Genomic DNA, 26,564 nt, shown 5'->3' on the forward strand with positions numbered 1-26,564 from the left:
GATTTTTGGAACGTCTTTACTGGAAACATGTCTGCACTATCTCAAACCTTCTGAGTTGTCTGGTTCTGCGGCAAGATCCTTTGACACTAGGACGTGAGCCCACCAAATGTTATTATACTTTAAATATTCTGTCCTCCAGTATGGTACCATTCTTTGATTGTATGAGATTTCCAGCAAACAGTGGCTTTAAAATGCCTGAAAGCAGTCGTCCTCCCTAAAAGCAGACCTTCGGCCTCAAATCCCCCCCCCCCACCCTGTCCCCTTCAGTTATTTGTTAATGCTATATAAGCCATGTGGATCCATGTTATTTGTTTTTTATACTCCCTGTGGTTTAAGCACTATAAATGCAAATATAAATATGAATGTGGTATCACTTTCTATATTTTTGCGCCCATCTCAGTTTGCTGTATTTGACTTACTGTAAAGAGTGTCTTACTGTTCTTATGAGAGATCGCACATGGTAGAAACCTAGTTTACTATGTTATTTACTAGGAAATATTGCTGTACTCTTCCACCTTCTGGACTAAACCTTGTCTGTTGGACTTCTGGCGAGTTAAGTGTCTAATTGGTATGCAGTGGTATTTGATAGTCCTACATCTCTGGTGGTAAACAACTGGCCTGTACATTCTGACTGTCCCAGGACCCAAAGTAAAGGCTTTAAATTGTGTGTTGAGTTGTGTATTTGATTCCTAACTTGAGAAGACACTAAATAGCACTCAGCAAAGTGCACTAAATTTACAGTAGGATATCAGTTTTTTTGGCAGATTTGCAGATGTCTGAGTAGCCTTAAAGTTGCAGCTGCAAATGTGATGACTGGGTGGTGGAGTTTAACTGAACTGGTGGGATTACAGATCATTTACTTCCTCAGTCCATGCAGCCAGAAAAGTGCTCCATCATGTAGTCCAACCGGACTTTCTCTTTTGCCTGACTGTTAAGTCCACCATAAGTAAGTATCCTAATTTAGGAAATTAGTTTCTTAGAAATGGGGGATTCTGCTTAGAATGTTAACTAGCTTCAACTTGATTCTGAGAATCCTAATTGATTTTTTCTTAATAACTGCAATATTACCTTTAGTTTGTATTCTTTGCTAATTTGTTTTAAGATGTTTTGTTATGAAACTTCCCTTCCCATTAAGCCAGAGCTCAGTGACTAAAAAACCTTTATTTTCTTTTGCAGGGGATGAGGAGCCGCTCTGGGTTGAAGTGGTGGTGGAAATTCTTCTATCTCTTTTCTCCCAACCTAGTCGCTTGATGAGACTAGTTTCCAAAAGTGTTTTTGCCCGTATCTGTCCACATATGACAAAGAGAGCCTTACAGCTTATCTTGGATGTAAGTGCCGTAGCCTTGTCTAGAAAACTGAAGCTTAATATACAGTACTAAAAACATTTAACTATTGAGCAATTGTGATACCTTATTCATACAGATGTGGCCTTATTATAATGAAGAAGAAAACCGTATAACAGGGTTAAAATGTTTTGATTATCAAAGCAGTCCACACAACTTTTAATGTGAAGCTAAAGGTTTCTCTGCATTGTGGCTTTGTTTTGCCCTCTGTTATAGCAGGACCTCTGGGCTAAGGACAGGAAATGATAGTTTCTTTGGGACTCCTGCAGCAAACGTCCATTCTCATGATTGAGTCTCTGCAAGGAGTCTCTACATTCCACTGAGCTTATCGTTAGTGACTGTTCCCCTATCTACCATTTTATGAACTCTGGCAAGTAAAATACATGTACATTCACTTATTACTGACTACTCTTCTCCCCTTCCAGTATGGCAGCAGTCCCGTTTTCCATGACTTTTCGGAGCTTCTCATTCTTAAGGGCTAATTCTGAGACCTACACCCCATGCATTATCCTGATCCACCATCCTGCTTACAATCTTCAGAATATTATTTTAACATTTTTGAGCTACGGTGGGGATGCTATTTCACCACCACGACGTGCAGTAGGAAGGTACTGTTTGGTGGTGGAACTTGCTATAGAAAGCCAAGAAAGTAGATTGGTAAGGCCTCAGAGGCATCAAGAGTCTCCAAGAAAATAGAGATCCCCACTGCCCTCTTTCATTTTACCAAGCACAACAAAATAGTACTTTGGCAACAGAAGCTTCTGTCAATGTTAGGTTCTCATCAAATATGTATGGTTTGTATACTAGTGTGTATGCTAGTGAATGCTTTTGACTTACATATGCAAGATATTGAAACTTCCATATTTCCCTGTATACGCTGACTGTCCCAGGTCTGTGTAAGTTGGAGCTCTTACACACACAATTGATCGGTACAGATTTGTTTGGGAAGTTGAATGCTCTAAATGGCCAAGGCAAAAATATAAATATTATTACACTGGGAAATGTGTGCCATATTTGTTAGTTTGCTTTTTATAAGGTCTGTCAGTAGAAATGAGAGCTGAACCTATGATATTGGTATGTGTATTTACTAGAACTGCACTTTCTTGCCCACTGTGCCCAGGTCCTTGATCCAGAAGAAGATCCAAATAAAGAAAGCAATGTAGAGATAATGGAAGAAAGCAATAAGAAGGGAAAATCAACTGTGGAAATGGTAACATCCTTGTATTTCGTTGAAAATGCAATAGAATTAGAAGTAATTGGAGATGGGGAGACACTGAAATGCATGTTGGTCATGGTTAGATTGGCAGTTTAATTTACCGTAGCTAAAGTGTTCCTTTCTTGTGGCATGTGCTACTGTATACCAGATCCTTGCCATTTAGAGTTGGATGCGTTTTCATATGCAAGTTGTTTTTCTTCATAGAAGTCTTCGGTCTTGAGATAACTTGTGTGTCGTCCCTGAAACCCACAATGCACCAGGACAAAGACTCCACCTCTGATTGATAAAAAAAATAATTGTTTACGCCATTGGGTTTGGACATTAAGCACCAATTTTAAAATACTTTTCAGTTCCCGTCATTGATTTTTCTGGAGAATACACTATTTTAATTCTGCCTTAAATGTAATTTTACATTCCAATAGTCGAGCCAACATCTGGTCTGCAATCCTTGCCAGCCTTTCAAGAGTTAAGACTATTCACTATTGGAGGGAACACCGAGACCCCACTGAAATGCTGGCTGAGCCAAGGGAATGGGAGATGAACTATAGTTGAACTGGTACATAGTTATGTATATTTTATTGCACTATTTCCAATGATGCGATTGCCCTCTGTGAAATGCATTGTTGGGGGTGCTTGGCTGGAGTCTTTATCTGGCTGTGGATGAATACTGTGTCTGTCTGGAGTATTGAATATGCAATTCCTCCTCTCTGTGCTATACTTGGTAATAGTTTAATCATTGTTGATGCTAATTTAATCTTGAAAGTCTTGTAAAATTTGTCCCAGTGCTGTGTAAGATTTGAAGGTCTTTGTTGCTATGAGGACTTACGATTCTGAAATTAGAGCCATCCTTATTTATTGCTGTTCATTTGTAATTTTGGGTCTGGGTTTTATCTTCTCCTTCCTGCTGTATAAACAGTTCTATAGTAGTATCTGTATAGTGCTGCTTTCACTCTTATCGTCCTGCCTGATTGTTTCATCTCTTTCCCTAATGTTTTAGATTCTATCTCCATTTCTTTTTACATGTATTGCATTTGCTACTGTTGTGTATTCATTTATAATCCCCTATTGAATTATCACAGTAAAATAACCCTCCCTTCTGTGATTCCCTAAAGGAATGCCCCTGATTGCCAATGTTCTTGTCACTTTCACTCTCCATGTATTTACTAATTGCCACTGATAGACCCTCTGGGGTTATTCAGAGTCCTAGGTGTCCCTCTTTATTTGTTTTTTTCTTACATGAGCCATCTCCAGAATACCAATTATTTCCCCTCTTCTTTTTCTGTCTGCTGTCTCCTCTCCCCATGTCTGTTCCTTGCTACAGGAAGTGCTGTTTTTCCCTGTCACAGTTTTATTTTTTTCAGCATTATCAAAATAGTTGTTGTGACAAAATTGGGATGTTGGTTGTAGGGAGTGTGAGCCCTTCTCAAGCAACAGCCAAAATCCTTGTCAGGATGAATCACAAACAGTCACTAAATTAACCTGTGCTTAACCTTTTGGTAGCTTGGCACAAAAGCAGTGAGTCTTAACTTTGAGGCAATTTGTAAAGTATTGTGCGCTGTCTGCTTGGCGGTGCTCTACTATTTTTTTTATCTTTGTGACAATTTGGTGAAACCTTCAGTTAGGCTGGTACAGAACTTTAAACCCTACTTCCAAGGGGGTATGGCTGGAGGGGCACCACTTAGAGGGTCCGGACTGACCCACACTTGGTGTCCAGGTGCAGTTTTGAGATGGTTGGAGCCTTTTTAATCCCTGGGTGTTACCAGAAACGCATGTCTCGAGCAGCACGGCATTCCTCTGAGGGCACAAGGCAGGATTTCCGCCTCCACCCGGTCTCTCTGTGGCATGGCTGTCTGTGAGGAATGCGCAAAGGCAAACTCCGGCTCACAGCTAGTCATAGGACCCAAGAGCAGGTTGTAGGCACCAAATAATTAGGAAAAGAAAATAACTTTCTAAAAGTGTTATTTTCAGAATTGTGACTTTAATTCGGAATTTATAATTATAATTCTTTAGAGACCAAACATGACACGCCTACCTGCTCCCAATTGAAGGTTATCACTTATTAAATGTAATAGGATAACCCTTTGTTATCCGATGGGAGAGGTAGGCCTTGCAGTTTTGAAAAATTAATTTAAGAGTTTTTTTACTACCATGATATGTAAAACTCAAAATTCATGTCTACCTTGTTAGATACACTGCACCCTGCCCTATGGGCTGTTTAGAGACTACCCTAGGGGTGACTTACATGTATTAAAAAGGAAGGTTTAGGTCCGATAAAATGTTTATGTTGCCAGGTTGAAATGGCAGTTTAAAACTGCATACTCCGGTTTCAATGGCAGGTGTGAGACCTGTTTTAGGGAGCTAACCAAGTGTGTGTCACAATTAGTGCTGCAGGCTCATTAGTAGCATTTAATGTACTAACCCTGAGTATATGGTATACTCCTTTACTAGGGACTTATAAGTAAATTAAGTCTAACCATGCTTTACGTAGTGAGCACAAAAACGTTAGCACTGGTTAACAGTGGTCAAGTACACAGAGTCCCAAGACCAACAAAAACAAATTCAGCAAAATTAGGAGGGGAAAAGACTCAATATTTGGGGTAAGACTACCCTACGGCTGACAGATCTAACGGTTGTATTACGAAGAGCTTTTCAAATAGTGTCGCTTTAGAACCCTTAAATGTTTTATTATATTTGGCTGCTTCATTTGCTAAAATATAACAGGCATCGCAGTATGAGGGCATGATTTTTGATTAAATATGAAACTTACCACGTTTTAAACTTCTTTTAGTGCCCTGGCCTTCGTAGTAGCCAAGATAGATGAGGCCAGGAATCGGGGCGTGCCGAAATTACCCTCCATACAGAAATGGAGGCGGGGGTGGACCTCTATATGACATTAGAAAAGGTGATATACAGTGGGTAGAGGGTGTCCCTGCAAGTTTGACATGACCTCTGGGTAGCGGAGAACTTACTGTGTGCTAGGGTCCACAGTGGAATTGTTATGACACCGGGTCAGACTGCCAGTCAGATACAAATGATACGAGGATGTTTTTGACTTTTGATTGTGCACTATTTTCTATATACACTATATCTGTGAGTCTTAAGAGTTGTATTAAGCACATTAATGTGACATTCTAAGCTATTAATAGCTCTAGGAGGATAATGACTCGAGGTATGTGCCTGTATAGCGTTAGTTGGTGTAGAAAGTTAGGATCCTTCTAGCATGATTACCCTCACCTTTTGCCTGGTGTCAGTGTGTTTTTGACCTAGTCTGACTGGGATCCTGCTAATCGGGAACCCAGTCACTGTGCTTTCAATCTCTAAATTGACTGTGGTAAGTACTTTTTTGCATCCACAATTGACTACTGGTGTACCCTTGTAAGTCCTTAGTATATGGTACTAAGGTACCCAGGGCATAGGTAGACAAGGAATGACCAATGGGCTGCTGCATCTTTTGTGCCGCCCCTGGAAATCCGCTTAACTGAGAGTACAGTCCTGCCATTGCAGCCTGAATTGATGCTTGCACCTCTTATGACAGATGTAAGTTTCCTTATATCCGAAGTGACTGCACTTTAAACATATGTCAGCCCTCTGGCATTCTCTTCAGTCCTGAGGGCAGAGTGCTTGGTTAGAAGTGTGAGGGTGCCCCTGCATTAGCAGGACACCCCTAAAACCCCAGGGTCGATTCTCCAGGCTTTGTAAATGCAGTCAGCCATTTTAATACATATGGTGGACATCAGTCATTACGAGATGTCTAACTATATAGTGGCTGTACCGAACCTGGTCATGTGTGGTATCAACATTGTTGGAATCCTACCCCAACACCGATTTCAGTGTTGAAAGTATTACCCCATGTACTGGGGGCTCCCTTGGGGTACTCCCTTGTACTCCCGAGAACAGCCTTTTAGTGTCTGAAAGCAAGAGAGCGCTACTGCAGACCACAAACACAATTCTGCCCTACTGCTGCAGAGCTGAGCTCAAAGCAGGGGAAGGTAGAACAGTAGGTTTCCTGTCACAGGGAAGTGTAACCACCTCCCAGACATGACTTAGTGTAGTGGGCTGGGGTGGGGTCGCTTCTCACTGCCAGAGCCTGCTTTGAAGGGCGCGTTTGGTACTCTCCTTGCATACTCGAGTTTGAGGCTGTTCAAGGAGTCCGTGGCTCCCGCTCTGGTGCGAAACTGGACAAAGGACATGGGAGTATCCTCCCCTCGGTCCAGGCCCTACTTTGGGTGGGAACCCAGAGTCCTTCCTACCCTTTCCTTATTGTATTTGAGGGCTTACCTGTGGGTGGGTCCTCGGATTTGTTGTGGGACAAGGCTCACTCCCTAAACTACGTCGCTTCAATCGTCTGGAAACTTAAACTTCGGTGGACTTAATCTGGAACCGAGACTGCCCCAAAGAAGACTCCTGCGGCTCCTGGTCTCCCTGTTCTGCAAGTCTTATTTGTCATGTGTGTCTGTGCTCCAGCCAGGTTGTTCAACTGTCCTATAGGTATAAAGGAGGGTATCAAGGACACTCCAAGAAATCTCTCTATAGTGAAGGAGTCACTCCCCTGCAGTTGCTGCAATTAAGCTGACCGGTCTACTGCTCCTGTTGTCCTACGGACTTCCTCAGGCTCAGCAACACAGGTGGTTTGGCAACTCCCTCGAGATCTAACCTATCCTCTCTGCAATTATGAGGCCAGTTTCTCTCGTCCGAACTGCTGGGACCGAACCCCTATGCACCGGTGTTGGCTTGCAGTTGCCAAGACTTGTTGACTCTGCACTCAAGAGACCTTCAGCAAGGAGCTCCATCCTCCAGCATCTCTTCCCTCCAAGATCCGCCTCCTCGCCGAAACCTCTGCCCCATGACCCTTCATTATTGCTACTTGAGATCCTTTTGCGACTCCTTGTCTGTGGCCTGTGGGTTCACTGGTTCAGTGGGCTCCCCTGCTTGTTCGGGGCCTGCTCCGACTCTCCTGCTGTTGGTGACTCTCCTGGACCTTGTTGGTCCCAACATTGCTCTTCTTCGTTTTCCATGCCAGTTGTGGCTAACCAGACTTGTTGGTGCGCCCACTGGACAACGAACACCTAGTCACTGACATGGGACAGCTCATACACAGCTTCTAGTCTTCCTCAACATGTTATGTTATGTTATGTTATGTTATTGGTTTTTATTGTGCGCACAGCTACTCCAGCTAAGGAGCGTCCTGGCGCATTGACAAGAGAGTGCATAAAAAATATAACACAGCTAAAAAAAGAGAACCAGAGAGGACCACTCTAAGTACATAACACAGACTGGGGGTTGAAGACTAAAACAGGAATGTTTTCAAGGCTTTCCTAAAAGCCATAAGATCCTCTAACAGGCGCAATTCCACCGGGAGGGAGTTCCAAGCTGATGCCGCCTTTACACCAAAAGAGCGGCCGCCCATGCGGCAGAGCCTGTATCTGGGCTACAACCAGGGCCTGGCCCTGGGAGCGAAGAGTGCGAGTAGGGACATAAAGGGAAAGAGAGCCAGAGAAGATTTCAGGGCCCATGCCTCTCAAGATCTTAAAAGCGAGGCAGAGTATCTTAAAAAGAATACGCTTCCGTATTGGAAACCAGTGTAGGGAGCGAAGAACATTCGCGACCGAGCAGAATTTAGGGAGGCCGACAATCGCCCTGGCTGCGGCATTTTGTACCCGTTGTAATCGAGTAAGCTCGGCCTCATTGGCCCCGGCGAGAAGAGAACTCGCGTAATCCAGGCGAGAGATGACAGTGGCCTGGATTACAAGCTGTCTGGTTGGGGCATCAAAGTACTTAAGAACGGGTCTTAAGCCTCTCAACAGACCAAAGCAGCAAGCCGCTGTTCTTTTAGTGTGCCCTACGAAAGTCAGACCCGAGTCTATCCACACTCCCAGATTTTTCAGCTCCAAAACCGGCGCCGGGGATGGTCCCAGCTCAGATGGCCACCATTGGTCACCCCAAAGTTCCGCTCCCCTACCGACAACCATAACTTCTGTTTTAGTGGCATTCAGCTGGAGACAGTTCCCTGTCAACCAGCTAGCCACCGCCTTCAATCCATCCTGAAACCTGGGGGCATCCACTTCCGCGTCCCCGCTGAGAGTAACCGCCAGCTGTGTGTCGTCGGCATATGAGACCAAGGTTAGGCCCCGCTGCCTAGGGACATCAGCTAGCGGTCTCACGTAGAGATTAAACAACGTGGGACTCAGCGAGGATCCCTGTGGAACCCCCATGGCCAGTGGTTGGAAGTTGGACTTGAAGGGAGAGATGGAAACACAGAAGGAACGATCGCCAAGGTAGGAGCGGAACCATTGCAGAGCCTGTCCACCGACACCTATCTCCTCGAGCCGATGCAGGAGGATGCTGTGAGAGACTGTGTCGAAGGCGGCGCTGAGATCTAACAGTATCAGCGCCGCCGTCTGTCCAGCATCCAACACCGCACGGAGATGTTCCACCATCACAAGGAGGGCGGTCTCCGTGCTGTGCCCAGCACGGAAGCCGTTTTGTGTGGGGTCGAGGACATTGGTTCGTGTGAGGTACTCAGACAGGGCCAAGTTGACATTGGCCTCTGTTATCTTCGCCGGCCAAGGCAGCAGCGAGATGGGACGATAGTTCTCGGGCTTAGAAGGGTCCAGGGAAGGCTTTTTCAGGATGGGAGACACCACCGCCTGCTTCCACTTAGTTGGAACCACCCCTGTCTCCAAAGATAGGTTGACAAGGGAACACACCGCAGTGCGCCCCATAAAGGCCTGCTCTCTAAACAGAGCGGGCCTAACTGGATCGGATGGAGAGCCAGATTTAACTCGCAAAGCGAGTTTGTCAAACCCATCTAAGGGAAGAGGGGGAAAGGAGAGCAGGGTGATAGAGTGTGGCGTCGCATTAGAACTTCCCAAGTCGATCCCTGTGTTAGGGAATGCCCGATAGATTGTTTGGACTTTCCCCAGGAAATACGCAGCCAGGGATTCACAGTGGGAGATGGAACTCACCACTACAGAGGAAGTTCGCTTCGCTACTAGATCCTTCACGGCCTTAAAGATGGTCTTCGACGGGTTTGGGCTACAGCGAAATTCTGCAGCATAATAAGCTGCCCGAGCTCGACAAATGGCCCGATGGTAAATCTTGGTGGATGCAGCATATGCAGCTTTTAAATCAGCTCCATATGTCTTTCGCCAAGCTCTTTCTGCCCGTCTACAGGCTCTCTTCAAGGCACGCAGGGCACTGTCGTACCAGGGGCTCGACTCTCTAGTACTGATTTTACTCGATGTAATGGGAATCAGAGTGTTCAGAGCCCTGGTAGTCCAGGAGCAGAAGCGGTCATACCCCTCCTCCACATCTTCCAATGGACCCAACGGATCTTCCGCTAGAAGGTGGTGAAAATCCTCTAGCCTAAGTTTATTCCACAACCTCCTTGGAACACATCTCACTGACGGGGTGGAAGGAGCCGCCGGGATGGGACACAGAATGGTCACCAGAAAATGGTCAGTCCATGTTAGCGGAGAGATAGATGTGATATTAGTCCCCGGCAAGTTGGTAAAAAAGGGGTCAAGGATATGACCCCCTATGTGGGTAGGCTGCGAAACCAGCTGAACAAGCTGAAAGGCCTCTAAGTCAGCGGTGATGCTGCGAACCGCCAAGTTGGAGGGTGCGTCGAAATGTAAGTTCAGGTCGCCCAAGATGGAGTAATTGGCACACCCTATGACCAGTGTGCCAAGGGCATCCGGAAACGAACCTCGAAACACCACATCACTACCCGGCGGACGGTACACCACCATCCCAGAGAATGTAAATTCAGGGCCGACAGTGATTTTAAAAGAGGCGCTTTCACAGCCGGCGATGTTAAGGCCATTCCACACGCATGCAAAGCAGGACCTGACTATAAGCGCTATACCGCCACCTCTGGATGGTCTGTTCAGAGTGAACATAGAATAGCCAGGAGGACAAACCAGATTTGGAATAGCTACATCCGTGTCCTGAAGCCAGGTTTCCGTGATGGCTAGGACATCTGGGGCACCATCCTCAACTAAATCATAGATATTCTGGTAGTGGCTCAGAGCTGATCTAACATTTAGGTTGGAAACCCGCAGAGAGGGCGAAAAGCCCTTAAGCCGATGAACCGGCACTGTAGCCTTCCGAAGGATTGTCCCTGGTAGATCCAGCGCCCAACCATTACAGCGGCACCGATACGGGCCACAGAGCGGGTGGACAGGCGGCAGAGGACACCTCTGACCAGCCTGGCCAATGTTGTAAAGGCTCTCTCTCGAATAGGTTAGCATGATGACACGCCAAGGGAGCCTGCCTGAGCCCAGATACCCGCAGCGCCCCGCACGTCCTTAGCGCGGACGGGCGCAGACGGGCAGGACTCTGGCACGACTCAGGCTAAGCGAGGGCGTTCCCGCTGCGCGGTACCGCTGCGCTTGTCAGGGAGCATTAAATAGGCGTCTCACCCCGGATTCTGCGCACTCAGGCGCGCGCTGGAGCTGGACCTCAGCACTACCCCACTCCAAGATGGCGACTGGACTGGGAGCCCACCCCGAGAACCGGACCCGCTCAAGCAGCGGTGGAGTCACGATTACAGTGCAGGTGAGGGGGGCCTTAAAAGCAGGGGAACAACAAAGTAAAAATTAAATTAAATAAAAAACGGGACAGTTTAAAAAACGCGCTTGTAAATACGCGCCAAGCGCTAGCAGCGACAGCGTCTCTTGTCCACATCACATGGTCCCCACAGCTGCAGTGACAAGGTCACTGTTGACTCTTCTGCACCGCCCGACATCAGTGGGCTATGTGTTATTGCGCCTCCTGGTCACTTCCTAGTTGCATAGACTCTGTCCCCTCTGCTCGCAGGTTCTTTACATCCAGCATTCATGCTTGGATTCCATCGGACAGCTTCACCTTCTTCTCCACAGGCAATTTCTTCCAACTCTTCCGTTATCATCTACGGAGGTTTCCGACTTCTCTTCACCCCTATGAACTAGACTCCCCTTGTGTAGGTAACCTGGTTTCCGCTTTCTGGGGGCATCTACGGATGGGGTGGCTCTCCAATATTCTGTCCTCCAAGGAAATATTTGGGGTCCTCTGGAAGGGTCCTTCTTCTGCAAATCTGCAACCTCAACTTCTCCATTGACTTTTATTGGTCATGCGGCTGTGTTTCCACTCTGCACACAGCCTCTGTGGGGTTCCTGGGTACTAACCTTGGGTGATTCCTGGTCTCTGGTTTCTCTGGGTCTTCTGGTCCAAGTCCCGTTCTCCTTTGCAGTTCACATTCCACTTTCTCAGTAAATGGTTTGGTCTCCCCCGGAGACCACTGTATTTTGTGCTACTTACCTGATTGCATCTAAAGTATTCTTGTATATTATGTTGATAACTCCGGATAGACATTGTACCAATGTGTTAGTGAGTGCTGTATAATAAACAGAAGTATTTTTATATAAACACTTTGTGGTTCCTTTTCAGTTAACCTACACTAAAGGTTTAAACTGGTAAAAAAAGATGCTTAACACGCATTCAAGAAAAGCAGAAGGCTGCTCTCCACAGCTACCACATAGAGAGCTGTCTAGTTGTAGAAGACCACTAAAATCATCATAAGGGTTGCCGGGGTTAGTTCAGGATGCAGCACTTGAATAAGTGTGCACTATATAGTACGTCAGCCTCCTACAGTTGGTTTGTGCATTCATATGAAATGTAAATAACATGTTTTAAAAATTAAATGTGGGACTATACCATTTTTCACAATACAGGCAGATAAATACCAGTAAGATGACCCAAAACTAAATATGGAGTAATACAGATGGAAATGTTCAAAATATAAATAACATAAAACTATGAGCCCTAATTATAATATACATTCACACACATTTACAATTTTAGATTCAAGGCAATAAAGTAATTTGTCCAGAAGCACATGATTCTTTGGCAAGTGAATTAAAACTCAAGTTTCCAGATTTCAAAGTGGGCAGCTTTGCAGCTACGCCAGACCTGTCCTTTATATGTTGAAGGTGTGTGTCAATAATTTTCATTAGTATACGGCTTAAAATACTATTGTTAAACTTTCTATTGATGTTATTTGTCAGGACGATGAGGAAAGTAATGACTCTTCAGATGATGACAGCTCGGAGGATGGGGACGCTGAAGCAAAAGATTCTGGTAACGAGGACGAAGAGAAGGACCCAGAAAATATTGATGAAAATTTTCGTCAGCAGCTGATGACTGCTTTCAAGGCTGTAAATGCATTGGTAGGTGAAGCGAACTTTCAGATTTCGTCAACGGATCAGAGAATGATGAGGGACGTGGCTCTTTTGTCCGGTGGGGCATCAACCCCACCTTAATCTGACTTGCAGGTCTTAAGTTGTATATGAACATCTTATAATTTTTTTGAATGGGTCTGACAAAGTTTCTGCATGACATGAGGGGTGGGTATGGCATTGTTGGCCAAGTAATTTGAGCAATGATTAGCTGATCTAGATTGTTAGGCAGTAGCTTAGAGCTACAGTATGGTCATTCATAGAGGTGCAGATGAAAGGCACGAGAGGTAAGAGCTCAGACATGACAACTAGTTACCCTGACAGAGTGGAGTAGCTCTTTGTTTCCAGAGCATCTGCGAGGAGTTTCTTTGTACAATTTCTACTGGTTGTGCTTTTGCTCCTTTGTGGTCTCCTCTCACATCCCTTCCACTACCTCTTGAAACCTCGCTCCCTCCTATTCGCTTTGTCCCCATGCACTCGCCTCATCCCAGTCCCATACACAATGCCATGTCTCCATCCACACTATCACTTTATCCATCCTCAAAACGAACCCTCACTCTCACTTTGTTGAATGATTTCTGTAGCATTCAACTTTTTTTTTTTTGGTCAAATTAAGCCAACATTAAATGTGTTAGGCTTGGGACCTTTGTATGCATTTTCGTTTTTTTCCTCCTTGTGCACTTTGAAGTAGTTCGTGAAGAGTTACAAACTGTAGATATTTATGATAAGATTGCTTTATGGCAGAAAATCATTTGACACTTTTAAATCTAAAATGTCTGACAGGCATGTTATTTAAAAAGGATCTCTTGTAAAGCCGCCAGATCAGTAAATGTTATTAAGTTTACATATTTATTGCAAGTATATAAAAGCCGGCTGAGTGACTGAATGTGTTCTTTTTAATCTTATTTTGTGGCATATACTTCTATAAAAAAAAAATAGCCATCATAAAAGTTAAGGCCAGGCCTATTGACTTTTCCAAAATGTGTTCATGTGTGAGACGAATTATGAGTGATTATCATTTGAAGAAGATGGCAGGCTACTTTATGGGTGTGTGAAGTGAGAGGTGGATCTTTTCATAATATTGTTGATATGCAGAGAGTATGTAAGTACTTCTGCCAGCTGCAGTTCAGGCTCTTATCTGTTTTAAAATGTGCTTCACCACCTCTTTTATTTTCAACCTGAAGGATACAGATGACAGTGATGCGGATGTTGATGATGAGACCATGATGGCTCTTGACGAAAACATCTCAGCCCTTTTTTCTGAGCAGAAAAAACGTATCCAAGCGAAGAAGGATGAGAAGGAAAGAATCCGCAAAGAGAAAATGTTGCGGCGGGATTTCAAAACAAAGGTTTGAAAGTTGCTCTTTTTATGTAATTGCAATTACTTGTTTGGTGTGTCGTCTGTTCTTTAAGTGGGCCGGGTCTGTCCATGGCAGAGACCCAGCAACGATTTTTATTTTTTTATACTGTCAAGGCTTCTGCTCTGTGTCCTTTACGAAGGGGCCAGAAACTGGCAGGAGCGGTTCTCACTCTCATCTGTGTTCAGGGAGGTGCTTGGAAGATGCAGAAGGGGGTTGCCCCTCAGCTGAGTCAAGCTTTAGCAAGTTTCCTACTCTGGACCTAGCTTTATAGAGGAGGAGAAAATGCAAGAAGTGGTCTCCCCCCTTTGGCTATTAGCTGTGTCCAACTTTTTGGAAGAAGAGAAATATTAAGGAGGGGGTTCTCACTCTCTCCACTGTGCCCAGTTTCAGAGAAAGAAGCAGAAGGGAAATCCACTTATCTGTGTCCATATTGAGGGAGGGGGGTAGGTAGACGGAAGCCAAGAAGAGGTCCCCGCTGTACCCACTTTCAGGGAGGGGGTTGTAAGATGGAGGAGAGAGTTCTCACTCAGTTACGTGACGTACAACTTCAGGGATTGGGCAGGGAGATGCAGGAAGGGGCTCAATACTCATAACGGTTTCCTGTGGGGGGGTATGAAGATGCAGGGGGGTTTTCTTGCTGGAGCGTTTCCACTCAGTTTATCCAGTATTAGGGTATCTTTCATAGATTCACATGCCTGAATCATTCCCTGTAGTCGGGATGGGAGTCCCGGGTACATAAATAAAGTAATGTCCCATTAGACATATAGAGTAATAGGCCAAGGGCCTCACATTAGTAACATATCCATGTATTTTTGCAAAAAGAACCAAACTCTAGAGCAGAGCCAATCGGCTATCGCCACCCTCTGGAGCCTTCCTGGAAGGAGTTCTAGTCCCTCAGATTTTCTATCGCACGTCTGAGCTCTGCTCAGCTTCCCTTGTTTCTGGATTTCCAGTGATTTCTTTTCTTCAAGATTCCATCTTCTGTGTGAAGTTCTCAATGTCTTCATGGCAGATACTCCAAAGAAAGGCATTTTTAGGCCCTGTGCTTCCTGTGGTAAAAAGAGACTTCATGTTGATGACCAACACTGTTGAACGTGGTCCTTTTGGCAGGTTCACCCCTGAACTTTTTGCCTTTTAATGTTACAAAATTGTAGTGATTTCTGGTCTTAGCCCACTTTAGCACTGTGGCGCAGTGTAAAGTGCGTGCGCTCTCTGAGTGCGTGTGGTGAGATTGGCCTGCCCTCCCATAGGAATGCATGGGAATGTGTGTGTCCATGGTTGTTCCTGATGTGTGGGGAGTGCAGGGTCGAGTTTGGTATGTGCGAACTCGTGAGATTAAATGCAGCGCGATGATGTGCGCAGATTTATTGTCTAGTGTGGAAGTGCCACTTGTAGAAGTTGGCATTTCTGGGCAGTGAATGTGAATTGACTGTCTGATTTGTGATTGGCTGGAGCTGGCTGGTGTGCCTGGCTCCAGGAGTTAGGATGGGTCTGCCCCGGTGCTGAATGGAGAGATCTGCATGTTGATGGGAGGGAGGAGTGCACCTGGGACCTGAATAGGGCTGGGCCTTCCCTCCACAATGCTGGCTCCACCCCCTGTGGTGTGTCTGATGTCCCTGACCCATCCTGTGAATAGGGAGTGGGGCTGAGCAAAACAGTGCTCAAGAACCAGTTGTATCTGGTTCGCCCCTTGCCTGCAACTTGGGCAACAAAGTATTTCTGTGTATAAAAGAGGGGCTGTGACCCCATGAAAATGTTCTTGTTTTCCAACTTGAAACGACCAGGGCGTGCTGCTGCTGGGGCCCAGGGGAAGGCTTGCCTTCCTGGGCCCTGCCCAGCCCCTGGATGCCTGATGGTCTTTGTTGCTGGGACCCTCCTACCCTCTTCACCTGTGAGGATGTGTTGCGGACACCCTTCTTGCTGTAGGGGTAATTTCTGGGGCCTTTTTGTAGTTTCTGTGCCCCCAGCACCTCGTGACGGCTTTATCTTGATTTATGGACAGAGCGCTGTCATTTCCACAGAGGGAAGCGCTCCTGCCCTTTTGTTCCGACCACGGGTGCCACCCCGCTTATTTGGATTTAATTATGGGTGCCCACCACATATGGCCGCTTATGGCTGTGTTTTTAGAGCGGGAGCCCACCCCGCTCGCTATTTGTTCATGCTAGAGGGAGCTTACCCCTCAAATACGGCCATGATCGCCGTCCGCGCCCCGCCTGAGTGTGGGCGGGGCCGCTGGACGGAGGTGCCGCATGCAGACCGGAATTGCCGGCAGAGAAGGGAGTACCGGAGCCCCGCAGGCTCCATTTGCAAAGTCCCGGTCTCGAGATGGGGGCACCGGATGAAGCCGGGCGCGTTGGGAAGGCGGGACTCTCATGAGGAGAGAGAGCCCCGCAAGCGCCGCCGCTGATATCCCGAGGAGGGGGAGTGCGAGGCACATTGCGGGAGCCTGGCCCCCACCTCCCCTCCCTTCGCAGTGAGAGAGGAGGCGTCCCCTGCGCCGGAGTCCGGTGAGTAAGGGCTTGGCAGGGGACAGGGTGGAATCCCGCTCCCCGAGGGAGCAGATGCTGTTGGCTGTGCCAGTTAAAGGCACAGAGTCAGAGCGGCCCCGTGTGCTCCACCGATTGGGCATTTCTTTCTCTGAGGGCCCCCGTGGGTTCGTGCTGCCCCTGATGGGCCTGTTGTCACCCACATTATTTCTAGGAGCCCGTGTGCTCCACCGAGGGGGCAAGTCCCTCGGTTTTTGGGGGCATCTTGATTTCCAGAGCCAGATGGCTCCCAATGTTGCACGGTATTTCCTGAGCCCGAGGGCTCCAATGATAGCTCCAGTTCTAGAGGGCATGTGTACTTCAAGAGCCCCGTGTGGCCCTAACCCCGGGCCCATTTATTTTCAGAGCCTAGAGGGCTCCAAACCTGTGGCGCAGTTAGTTCCAAGGGCCAGTGAGAACCCATGCCGCAGTTTACAGATACCAGCTGCCCAGCAAGTAGTGGGCAGCTGCACCGTTTAGGTATTTCTTTTCAGGGGACATGTGCTTTTTGAATCGAGGAGTGACATGCACTCCTTCGCTCCTACCTTGGCCTTCCACAGCTGCACAGCACTTAGTGCCAGCTGCAGCGTTTAGTCCCCAGTTCATTGCTCTCAGCTGCCCAGCAAGTAGTGGGCAGCTGCAACGTTTAGGCTTTGCGCAGTGGCGCAACCTTGACCATCGCTGCTTAGGCAGCAGCTCTGACTCTCTGGACATAGGGCGTTTGAGCCCCCCCTTATTTGAGATGGCCAGTTGGCCAGGGGGTGATTGTTGCATTTATAAGGCGCAGGCCCTAATGTGATTTATATGCTAATGTGATTTATGTGGTAATACTTTTGGGTGCTAGGAAATGTATGGTGTATAGTATGTTTTGCGCACCCTGTTTGATACCTCTGAGATATGGTTTATGCATATAAGGTTGTTTTACCTGTTTAGGTTTGTTTTAGGGAGATTATACTTCCCTGTGTGAGTTACGCCCCTAGTGTAATGTTTACTTAGGTGGTTAGGGTCTAAGGTATTTAGACTTGTGGGATATTGTGCCTGTTATGATTCGTATTTCAGGTTGACACTGAGTATAGTGTTCTAAGTGCATATATATTCTTTTACTATTTCTTTACCAAGTTCACTAAGTGCTAATTCTAACAGTGGCCCACGTGGCCCTGTCCTGTGTAAATAATCCCTTGTAAATATTGCCCGTGCCAGTTGGCACAATGTATGTGTGATTACTATCTGATGTGTTTTGTGAATACAAAGGCTATATTTGATATAACCTTGTGTGGAGTTCCTTTTGTGGGGGGCCTGGGATGTTGTTGCTGGTGGGTGCGTGCGCAAATACTTTACACATTGCCTCTGGGGTAAGCCTTACTGCTTGTGTCACGTTGCCAAGAGGGTGAGCAGGGGTTATCTTTGGAGTGTAACTCCCTTGCCCTAACTAGAGTGGTGGTTTCTGCCTGACTTTGGCGCAAGCCTCAGCCAACCAGAAATCCCATTTCTAACAAACACAAAGACTGTCTCTACTGTCTTTACCCGGATCACTCCTCAAAGGACTGTAAGGCAGAGGTCTTCAAACTTTTGTAGGTTGAGCCCCCCCAGCTGAATTTTTCAAAATGTCGAGCCCCCCCACCACCTGACAGAAATTTCTGGAATCTGGTACACTACATAATTGACCCCATCCGCATATCCGGCAAATAATGTTCAACGCAATAAGAGTTTAGTTAACTGTAGGTTTGTGAGTGAGTGTGGTTAAATAACAGAGGCTTATTGCACAGCTCAAAACAAAAATTTCCAAGATAAAATTGTTTTTACTAGGATGCTTTGTTTTACACATGACAGATTGATAATAACAAATGGAAGGTAGTCACTTGCACACCAAAAGTACAAATCAATAATCCTAAAAGTAAATGAATTGTTTGTAAAAAATTATCAAACTAAAGCGTGCTACATGGTATCAGAGGGCTGTCGATCCCTCATGTAATGTGAACCTGTGTAGTGATTCCAGTCTGGAAAAAAAGTGTGCATAGCCACGGGAAAGTGTTCACTTGCTATGCCGGCTTGTTAGCACATGCATCATATAACAAAAACAATAGTCTCATGTTGATATCACCATTAATTTTAATTTGTTTTCAAATAAGACAAAAATGGGAACATTGTTCCATAGATACAGATACAATTAGCATTGCTTAATGATAATCAAGGCGTGGAAAGCGTTTCACAATCATAACAGTATGAAGATCTGAACACCTCGGCTGGATGAACTCCTCAGCATTAAAACTCAATGGGTCTAAGACCGAAATCCTGCTGCTTGGACAAAAAGGGCTCCCCCTACCGCCCAACATGTGGCCTACCTGCTTGGGTGATCCCCCTGCTCCCAAAGATGAGGTTAAAAGCTTGGGTGTATGGCTTGAGAAAGATCTGACCTTTAGATCCCAGGCAAAAAAAGCGGCCGGAATATGCTTTGGACTCCTCAGGGCATGCAGGAATGTGCTTCCCCTGCTCCCCTTCACTTCCCGAAAGCTGCTGATCCAGGGCCTTATCTTGTCTAGGCTGGATTACAGCAACGCAATTTATTTGGGAGCCCCGGAAGCCACGTTTAACACCCTTCAGAGAATCCAGAACGTGGCTGCCCGACTTCTTACTAACACCCCGGCCAGATCATCAGCCAAGCCAGCCTTGAAGCAGCTTCGCTGGCTTCCAGTCAGAGAAAGGGTGGTCTTCAAGGCCCTCTGCCTGGCACATAAACTCCATCACAACAAAGGTCCACCCATTCTCAGAGACTTTATCATTCCCTACAAAGCCACCAGGTCACTCCGGTCAAACCACGAGAACCTCATCATTGTCCATAAAGTGAAAAGAGCCCGAGCTGGAGGCCGCCGCTTCTCAGTAAACACAGCAAAACACTGGAACAGTCTCCCCCGGAAACTGAGAACCGAACCAAATCTCCTCCAATTTAGGAAAGCACTGAAAACTCTTCTGTTTCCCTGATCTTCCCGCCCTCCCGCCGCGACTCCCTCTTGACTACCAGGTTCTAGCGCCGGGATGCTCTCGGGTTACTGCGCGCTCTACAAAAACCTTAAATAAACACCGAGAGTGGCGATTGATGACCTTCGGCCCAATGCATTTCGGGACCTCGTGTCCCTTCCTTAGGGGCCATGCAAATAGCAGGAACTGCCGATATAATGCAAAACAACGATGTGCTGTGTACTCCTTAAAACTTAAGGCGCAATAGAAGACTGTGAAAGACAGAGGGCCACGGGTCCTGGAATAATGACATGCACTGGGGACCAGAGCATACTCGAAAAAGATCTACGTAAGCGCAACTCGAAAAAAAAGCCAGGTCCTAAAACTACCACTGACCTGGATGTACACCAAAAGTTCTTCAAACGGTCCTCTCATGACTGTGGGTAAGACGATACTGCTGAAGATGGTGGCGGACCCCCCCGCACCCCCTTGATTGAAGAACTCTGACTTAAGTGTACCCTAACACCTCATTCCACCTTGTACACGTTGCACCAATGCCCCCAAATCTTTTGGTTCTCCATGTGTGGGACTCTTAAAGTCAACGGGTCTCCTGAGAAGTGCAGAGCTGCCAAGGTTTCAGATTGCTATGTGTGACATTTTCATAATGTTAGTGTCTTATGAGCGACATTTCAACGAATATGAGTGATACTTTCTCGCAAGCAAAATCAAGCAAAGATGAGAGAAACATAAATATCAGAAATCACACCCAGTTGAGCAAAGAGAAACTTTTAAGAAGTCACTAAACTAAAGAGTGTGACAGCACTCAATACTTCATGACTAGGTATAGCACTTGGTACATTGGACTTAGATGTGGTCCTACAATCTTACCAAATAAAACAATACTTTTTTTGTGTGATTCTTGAACAGCCTGCATTTAATGAGTTTCACAGATATGTGTGTTTTCCCACCGTATATTTTCACAAGCCCCTTTGAGAAGTATATGCTGCAAAAATAACAATTTTTCTCATAGACCTGTTTCGGGTACCTGGTCTAATGATCTTTTCCTTACTCTGTGTGACATTTTATTGCCACCTGCAAAATTTGTGAAATGTAAAAGCTGTGAGTGGGATTATCCGAAATTTGCCACTGTGTAATTTTGCACTATTTTTAGTGATAGATGTCAGTTCAAGCAAGATAAGCTATTGGGTTCAAGTTTCACACAGGAAAGGCAAAACCAACATCATTGCCAGCTCCACACCATCCCTATGCAAACCGTGCAATAGTGATTGATGTACAACTGAAACAGTGCAGCCCAGGACTGAAATCTGACAAGCACAGAAGGGTTCCAGAGTGGGTGAATGATAACCACGTTGGAGGACGGCCCTGTATCATTCAGGACATAAGTGCCAGCTCCAGTCCACCTCCACCTGCCCTGCGGAGCCACGTCTTGAGGCACTTCCATTTGGAGGGCGAACTATTACCCGATCTGTTTTGCCATGTAAATATCCTCCATAACCTCCCAATGTTCTGTACCAAGCAGTCCATTCTTCCGTGAGCGGCATCACTCTCTTGCTTGTCTGGAAAGAGAAAGTGAAAGACATCATGGCGCCGAAGGCCGTGCAGCCAGAATAAAAGCATGTTGAAAACATTACACAGTTGCGTGTGGTTTGTTTGCATTTGGTGAGATTGCCATATGTATTATGTATAAATACCAACAAGGTCACCTGCAGACCGGCTAAATTGGTTACCGGCAGTGCAGAAATGCGAAGATAAAGCGCGGTGTGCGAGGAGTCTTTTACATTGTGACCAAAACCTCAGTTACGGCTGAACATCAGCCCAACCCCCCTCAACCCTCCTACCCCCCTTGAGAAAGCCCTCTTAGCTGTGCAGATTTCAACAGTATTTCACAGCAAGGCGTCGGAAAACGTAGGAAAGCCTTGACAGGAAACCACAAAGAAAAGGCAGAACAAGTGGATTGTAGGAGCTTTATGCCCGCAAATTTCGCGGCACTTATTGTAATCTCAGCTGCTCTCCCCCTCATTGCTTGCTGATTGGAGAAAGCGGGAGCAGCAGCCAATCAAAAATCCCCATTCGAAATGGGTGATTACTTGCGACGTGGGACAGAGGAAATACAAGTCAACAAAGGTATGATTTTCGGGTGGAGTGCGCGCCCCCCCCTTGGGGGGTGCCCCCACAGTTTGAAGAACACTGCTGTAAGGTGTGTCGTACCTTTTCTTCAAAGACCCTTAAAGACCGGGAGGGACGCCTTTTAATTTGGCTGCAGAGACCAAGCCTTGTCTTTTGAAGAGAGTGAGAGCTCCTCCAAGTCTACAAAGTCCTCTCAAAAAAGGCCCAGAGTTGCTTCTCCAGGACCTTCATTGCAGCCCCCTCAAAAGAGGACGCAGAATAAGTCTTCAGATGCACACCCTAAGGCTTTACCAGCAAAGGTTTCTCCTCAGGAGGTTCTACACACCTTTAAGAAGCCTGGTTCCACCTCGTCGACGAGAAAATCTCCGTCTACGGCTGTGGGTGTAATCTCGTCGACGACTACTGTCTCTACCTCTGTGGCGTCTTCAGCATTGTCCATGTCGACAAAGACGAATTCATCGTCGACGGCTGGTAAATCTGTTTCGTCGACGATAAAAATGAAGAAATTGTCGTCGATTTACGTCCAAACCAGCGTCGACGCTACGATCGCCGACGAGCGCGTAGACGCCTTCGTCGACGAAGACTGATCTGTTGACGTCTACCCCATCGTCGACGAAGGCTCCGACGACACTGTCGACGACGACACTGTCACGACGACAACACGGTAGATGACGGCTCTGTCGACAGGAGTTTTATCGACGTTACCTGCAATTGTGCCCATTGGTGGTATGTCGTCGACGGACTCTTCGACGGCAACAGAGGCCAAAATACAAAGTGCGTATGTCCATCTCAAGATAACAAAACACACGCTGACACCTGCCTTGACTTCTCCTAGTTGTGTCCAACCATTACCTCAAACTCATCTTTTGGAAGAGGAGTAAGATTCAGACGATGGCAGCATGTTCAGAACTGCGACAAGTCCATATGAACTTCACGTCAAGAACCAAGACAGCTCGGACTATGACTACCAAGAACCAGAGGACCAGACCGATTATCCTGAAGACAGCTATCCACCTCAGCCTCCTATGGTTTGTCTACCTGCGTCTTTGGTTTCTGACCTCCAATTTCTTATTACTGACTATAAGCAGAGATTTTCGACTACTGCTACGTCTCCTCCTCCAGTTGCCTCTCCGCCGCCAAGGCCACAGCCTCCACCTCTACTTCCACAGCCTGTGCCTGTCACACCACTACCTCCACCGTCCACGGATGATGAGGAGGATGAACAACAAGAGGAAGGTGAACTCTGTGATTCCCATTCGACTCATGATGAGTGTGATGATTGTCATTCCCTGTCCAGCGTCTCTGGTGCCTACTCAAGCTGACTGGCCTACTGAGGATTTCGGGGGTTTTCATAACGTCTTGGAAAGGGCTGTACAGCGTTTCCAGATCCCTATGCCTTCTCACTAACAGAATTGCTTCCTTTACGACTTTAAGGAACCTTTTAAAAAGTCTGTCAGATCGATGCCTATTATAGACTACATATTGGATCAGGGTGTAAAAATGATGCACAACCCATCTTCGGTTCCACCAGTGTTACCTTGGCTAGACAAAAAATACAGAGCCCCGGACACCGCTCCAGCCTGCCTGACCGGACATCCCAAACCTGACTCCGTCATCACACAGGCTGCTTGGCGAAAATCTAAAAACCCTTCCGCTGTCCACTCCTCCAGTCAAGGAAGGTAGAAGGCTTGATAACATTGGAAAACGTTTCTCCTCCATGTCACCATTAACAGTGCGTGCATCTAATTCCTTAGCACTGTTAGGGTGCTATAACAGACCGACGTGGGCGGACATTGCCCCATACTTGGGGGCCTTGCCGGACGATTCGAGGGAAGAGGCAAAGAAGATCTTGCTGGAGAGCGAACGTTCGGCTTCCGAAATCATAGATTGTGCGATGGATATCGCCTCTACTGGTTTCCACCAACCAACTGGCTGGCGCTGCTGTACTACGATGCCAAGGTTGGCTGAAGGCGACTTCATTCCGACCAGAAGTACAGACAAAAATTCTGGACATGCCCTACGACGGTCAACTTCTTTTAGGGAAACATATCGATGAAGCTCTTCAGGGCATAAAAAAGGATACTGACACAGCCAGGGCTTTGGGTACCCTTCAATTTAAAAACCCTCCTTTTCGTGGTTCAAGGGGAAGAGGGCAGTCTTCTACTAGAGAAGACTACAAACACTATCGATCTTTCTATTCCTCCTTCATCCAACAGTATCGACCGCAATACCAGCAACGTCAACAACAACAATCCTCTTACACTAAGTCCTCATTTCGAGGAAAAGGAGGGTGACAGAAAGACGCTGCTCGGCGACAATGACTTTCCACTACTGCCGGTCTCCACTTCCTCTCCACCCTCCAGAGTAGGAGGAAGAATTTCCCATGTTCTGCACAATTGGAAACAAATAACAGACCGTTGGGTCCTTCAATTGGTTCAATTTAGACATTCGCTGGATTTCATTCAAATTCCTCCCCAAACCCCTCCACGACCTAGGTTTCACAAAAACCTACGCCTTTTACTCCTGGAACTTTCACTTATGCTCCAAAAGGGGCTATAGAAAGAGTTCCTCTTCGTCAACGGGGATTTACTCCCGTTTTTTCCTGGTGCACAAAAAGGAGAGGAAATGGAGACCAATCCTAGACTTGAGAAGTCTCAACAAATTCTTAAAGAAGCAGTCGTTTCGCATGGTTACCATCCAAGAAGTGCTGCAACTTCTCAATGCAAACAACTACATGGTGTCTTTGGACCTTCAAGATGCCTATTTCCATATCCCTATCCACCGGAATCTCAAAAAGTTTCTGAGGTTCGCCATAGCGGGCAGACATTACCAATTCCATGTCCTGCCCTTCAGACCCCAATCAGCTCCACACATTTTTACGAAATGCCTTTCTCCAGTGGCTGCATATCTCAGGCAACAACAGCATCAGGTTTTTCCCTACCTCGACAACTGGCTCGTCAAGGCACCTTCTCTAGAAGGCGCGACCAGGTCTTCCGATGCCTGTCTGCAGCTTTTCAAGTGCTTGGGACTCACTCTCAAACAGGACAAGTCGGTCCTCCAGCCTCCTCAGCAAATAACTTTCCAGGGTGCTACTCTCGACACAACCCAGAAGAAAGCTTTTCTGTCACAAGAGCGACAGAACAGACTTCTTTACTTGGCAAATCACATAAAATCCAAAAAGTCTCTCTCAGTGCGCCTTTTCAAATCCCTTCTCGGAATGATGTCTTCCTGCATTCTGCTGATTCCTCACTGGGCCCTCTCCAAGAAGCGCTGTCGGCTCAATGGATTCAATGCAAAGGATCGTTCGACATTGTCATTCAGGTGAACCCTCAGATGGTCACTGTTCTGCAGTCGTGGACTCGCCCACGGAATCTTTCTCAAGGCCTGCCTTTCTTACTCCGAGCTTCTCCACAGATCATCACAACAGATGCATCCCTGGAAGGTTGGGGAGCTTTCCTCCAAGAACTCTGGATCAACGGAAAGTGGTCTCCTTCGGAACGGAAGCTACACATAAACCTTCTCGAGCTGCGAGCTGTCTATCTGGCTCTACTGGCTTCCCAGGATCAAAAATTCTCTAGTGCTTGTCCGGACGGACAATACCACGACAATGCTCTACCTAAACAAGCAGGGAGGTACTCGTTCTCTGACACTCTCTCACAAATCACAAAAGATCTGGAACTGGTTGCTTTATCACAACATTTCCCTTCGAGCAGAATATGTTCCAGGAGCACACAACGTGCTAACTGACTCACTAAGCAGGCAACAAACAACGTGTCACGAATGGGAGTTGAACCAGCGGAATCTCGACCGCATATTCCCTCAATGGGACACCCCTCTCTTGTACCTATTTGCTACCAAGCAGAACGCCAAATGCTAAAACTTCGCAAGCTGGCAAGATACCAACAGGGATCTCTAGGGAATGCATTTTCGATTGCATGGTACAACGTCTTTGCATACGCTTTTCCACCAATTCCCCTAATTCCCAGGGTCCTCAGGAAGTTGAAAGCAGAACCTTGCACGCTCATCCTGATAGTTCCAGCATAGCCACGCCAGCATTGCTTCACGGAACTCCATTTTCTCTCCCTGGAACCGCCGATCCCCTTGAAACAGTTTCCTTCCCTCCTCACAATGAACTGGCAACAAGTTCAACATCCGGATCCAGCATCTCTCAAATTATTATCTTGGCTCCTGAGTTCAGAGAATTCCATGGCTTAGACATTCCTCCGGACTGCAGAGCAGTTCTGGCTCGGGCTCGAGCCGACAGTACTAACAAAACATATTCCTTAAAATGGAAGAGATTCTGCACCTGGTGCAAGTCAACAAAGATACACCCTCTTTCATCTTCTCCTCAACGAATATTGCCTTACCTTCTCCATCTGGCAAATTCAGGTCTTGCCTCTATTAATATTCACCTAGCAGCAATATCCCGTTTCAGGACAACTTCTGCAGGCTCTTCTCTTTGGTCTAGTAGATTGATTAAACAATTTCTCAAAGGCCTATTCAGGACGTTTCCTCCTGTAAAGTCTCTATCTCCCACTTGGCCACTCAAAACAGTTCTTGCTCGGCTTATGAAACACCCTTTTGAGCCGATACACAGAGCTGATATTAAATATCTCTCCTGGAAAACGGCACTCCTTCTAGCCCTTACCTCTGCAAGGCGAGTAAGTGAGCATCAAGCATTTTCAATTCAAGACCCTTTCCTTCAGTTCAAACATGACCGGGTTATACTGCGAACTAATTCTAAGTTTGTGCCTTACGTCCCGTCAGACTTTCATCTCAATGAGCCTATAGTCTTACGA

General features: G+C 46.5%; 1 protein-coding gene across 2 annotated transcripts in view; it reads left to right on the forward strand.

Annotated features, from left to right (window-relative positions):
- Positions 1-26,564, forward strand: part of MYBBP1A (MYB binding protein 1a) — a 678,288-nt gene that overhangs the window by 317,209 nt on the left and 334,515 nt on the right. For both annotated transcript variants that reach the window (XM_078679447.1, XM_078679448.1), the window contains exons 15-18: positions 1,177-1,328; positions 2,464-2,553; positions 12,606-12,767; positions 13,961-14,125. In XM_078679447.1, coding sequence (XP_078535573.1) covers positions 1,177-1,328; positions 2,464-2,553; positions 12,606-12,767; positions 13,961-14,125 — 569 coding nt within the window. The remainder of the gene's footprint in view (positions 1-1,176; positions 1,329-2,463; positions 2,554-12,605; positions 12,768-13,960; positions 14,126-26,564) is intronic.

This window comes from Lissotriton helveticus, chromosome 3_1, assembly GCF_964261635.1.
Source record: "Lissotriton helveticus chromosome 3_1, aLisHel1.1, whole genome shotgun sequence".
Lineage (NCBI taxonomy): Eukaryota > Metazoa > Chordata > Amphibia > Caudata > Salamandridae > Lissotriton > Lissotriton helveticus.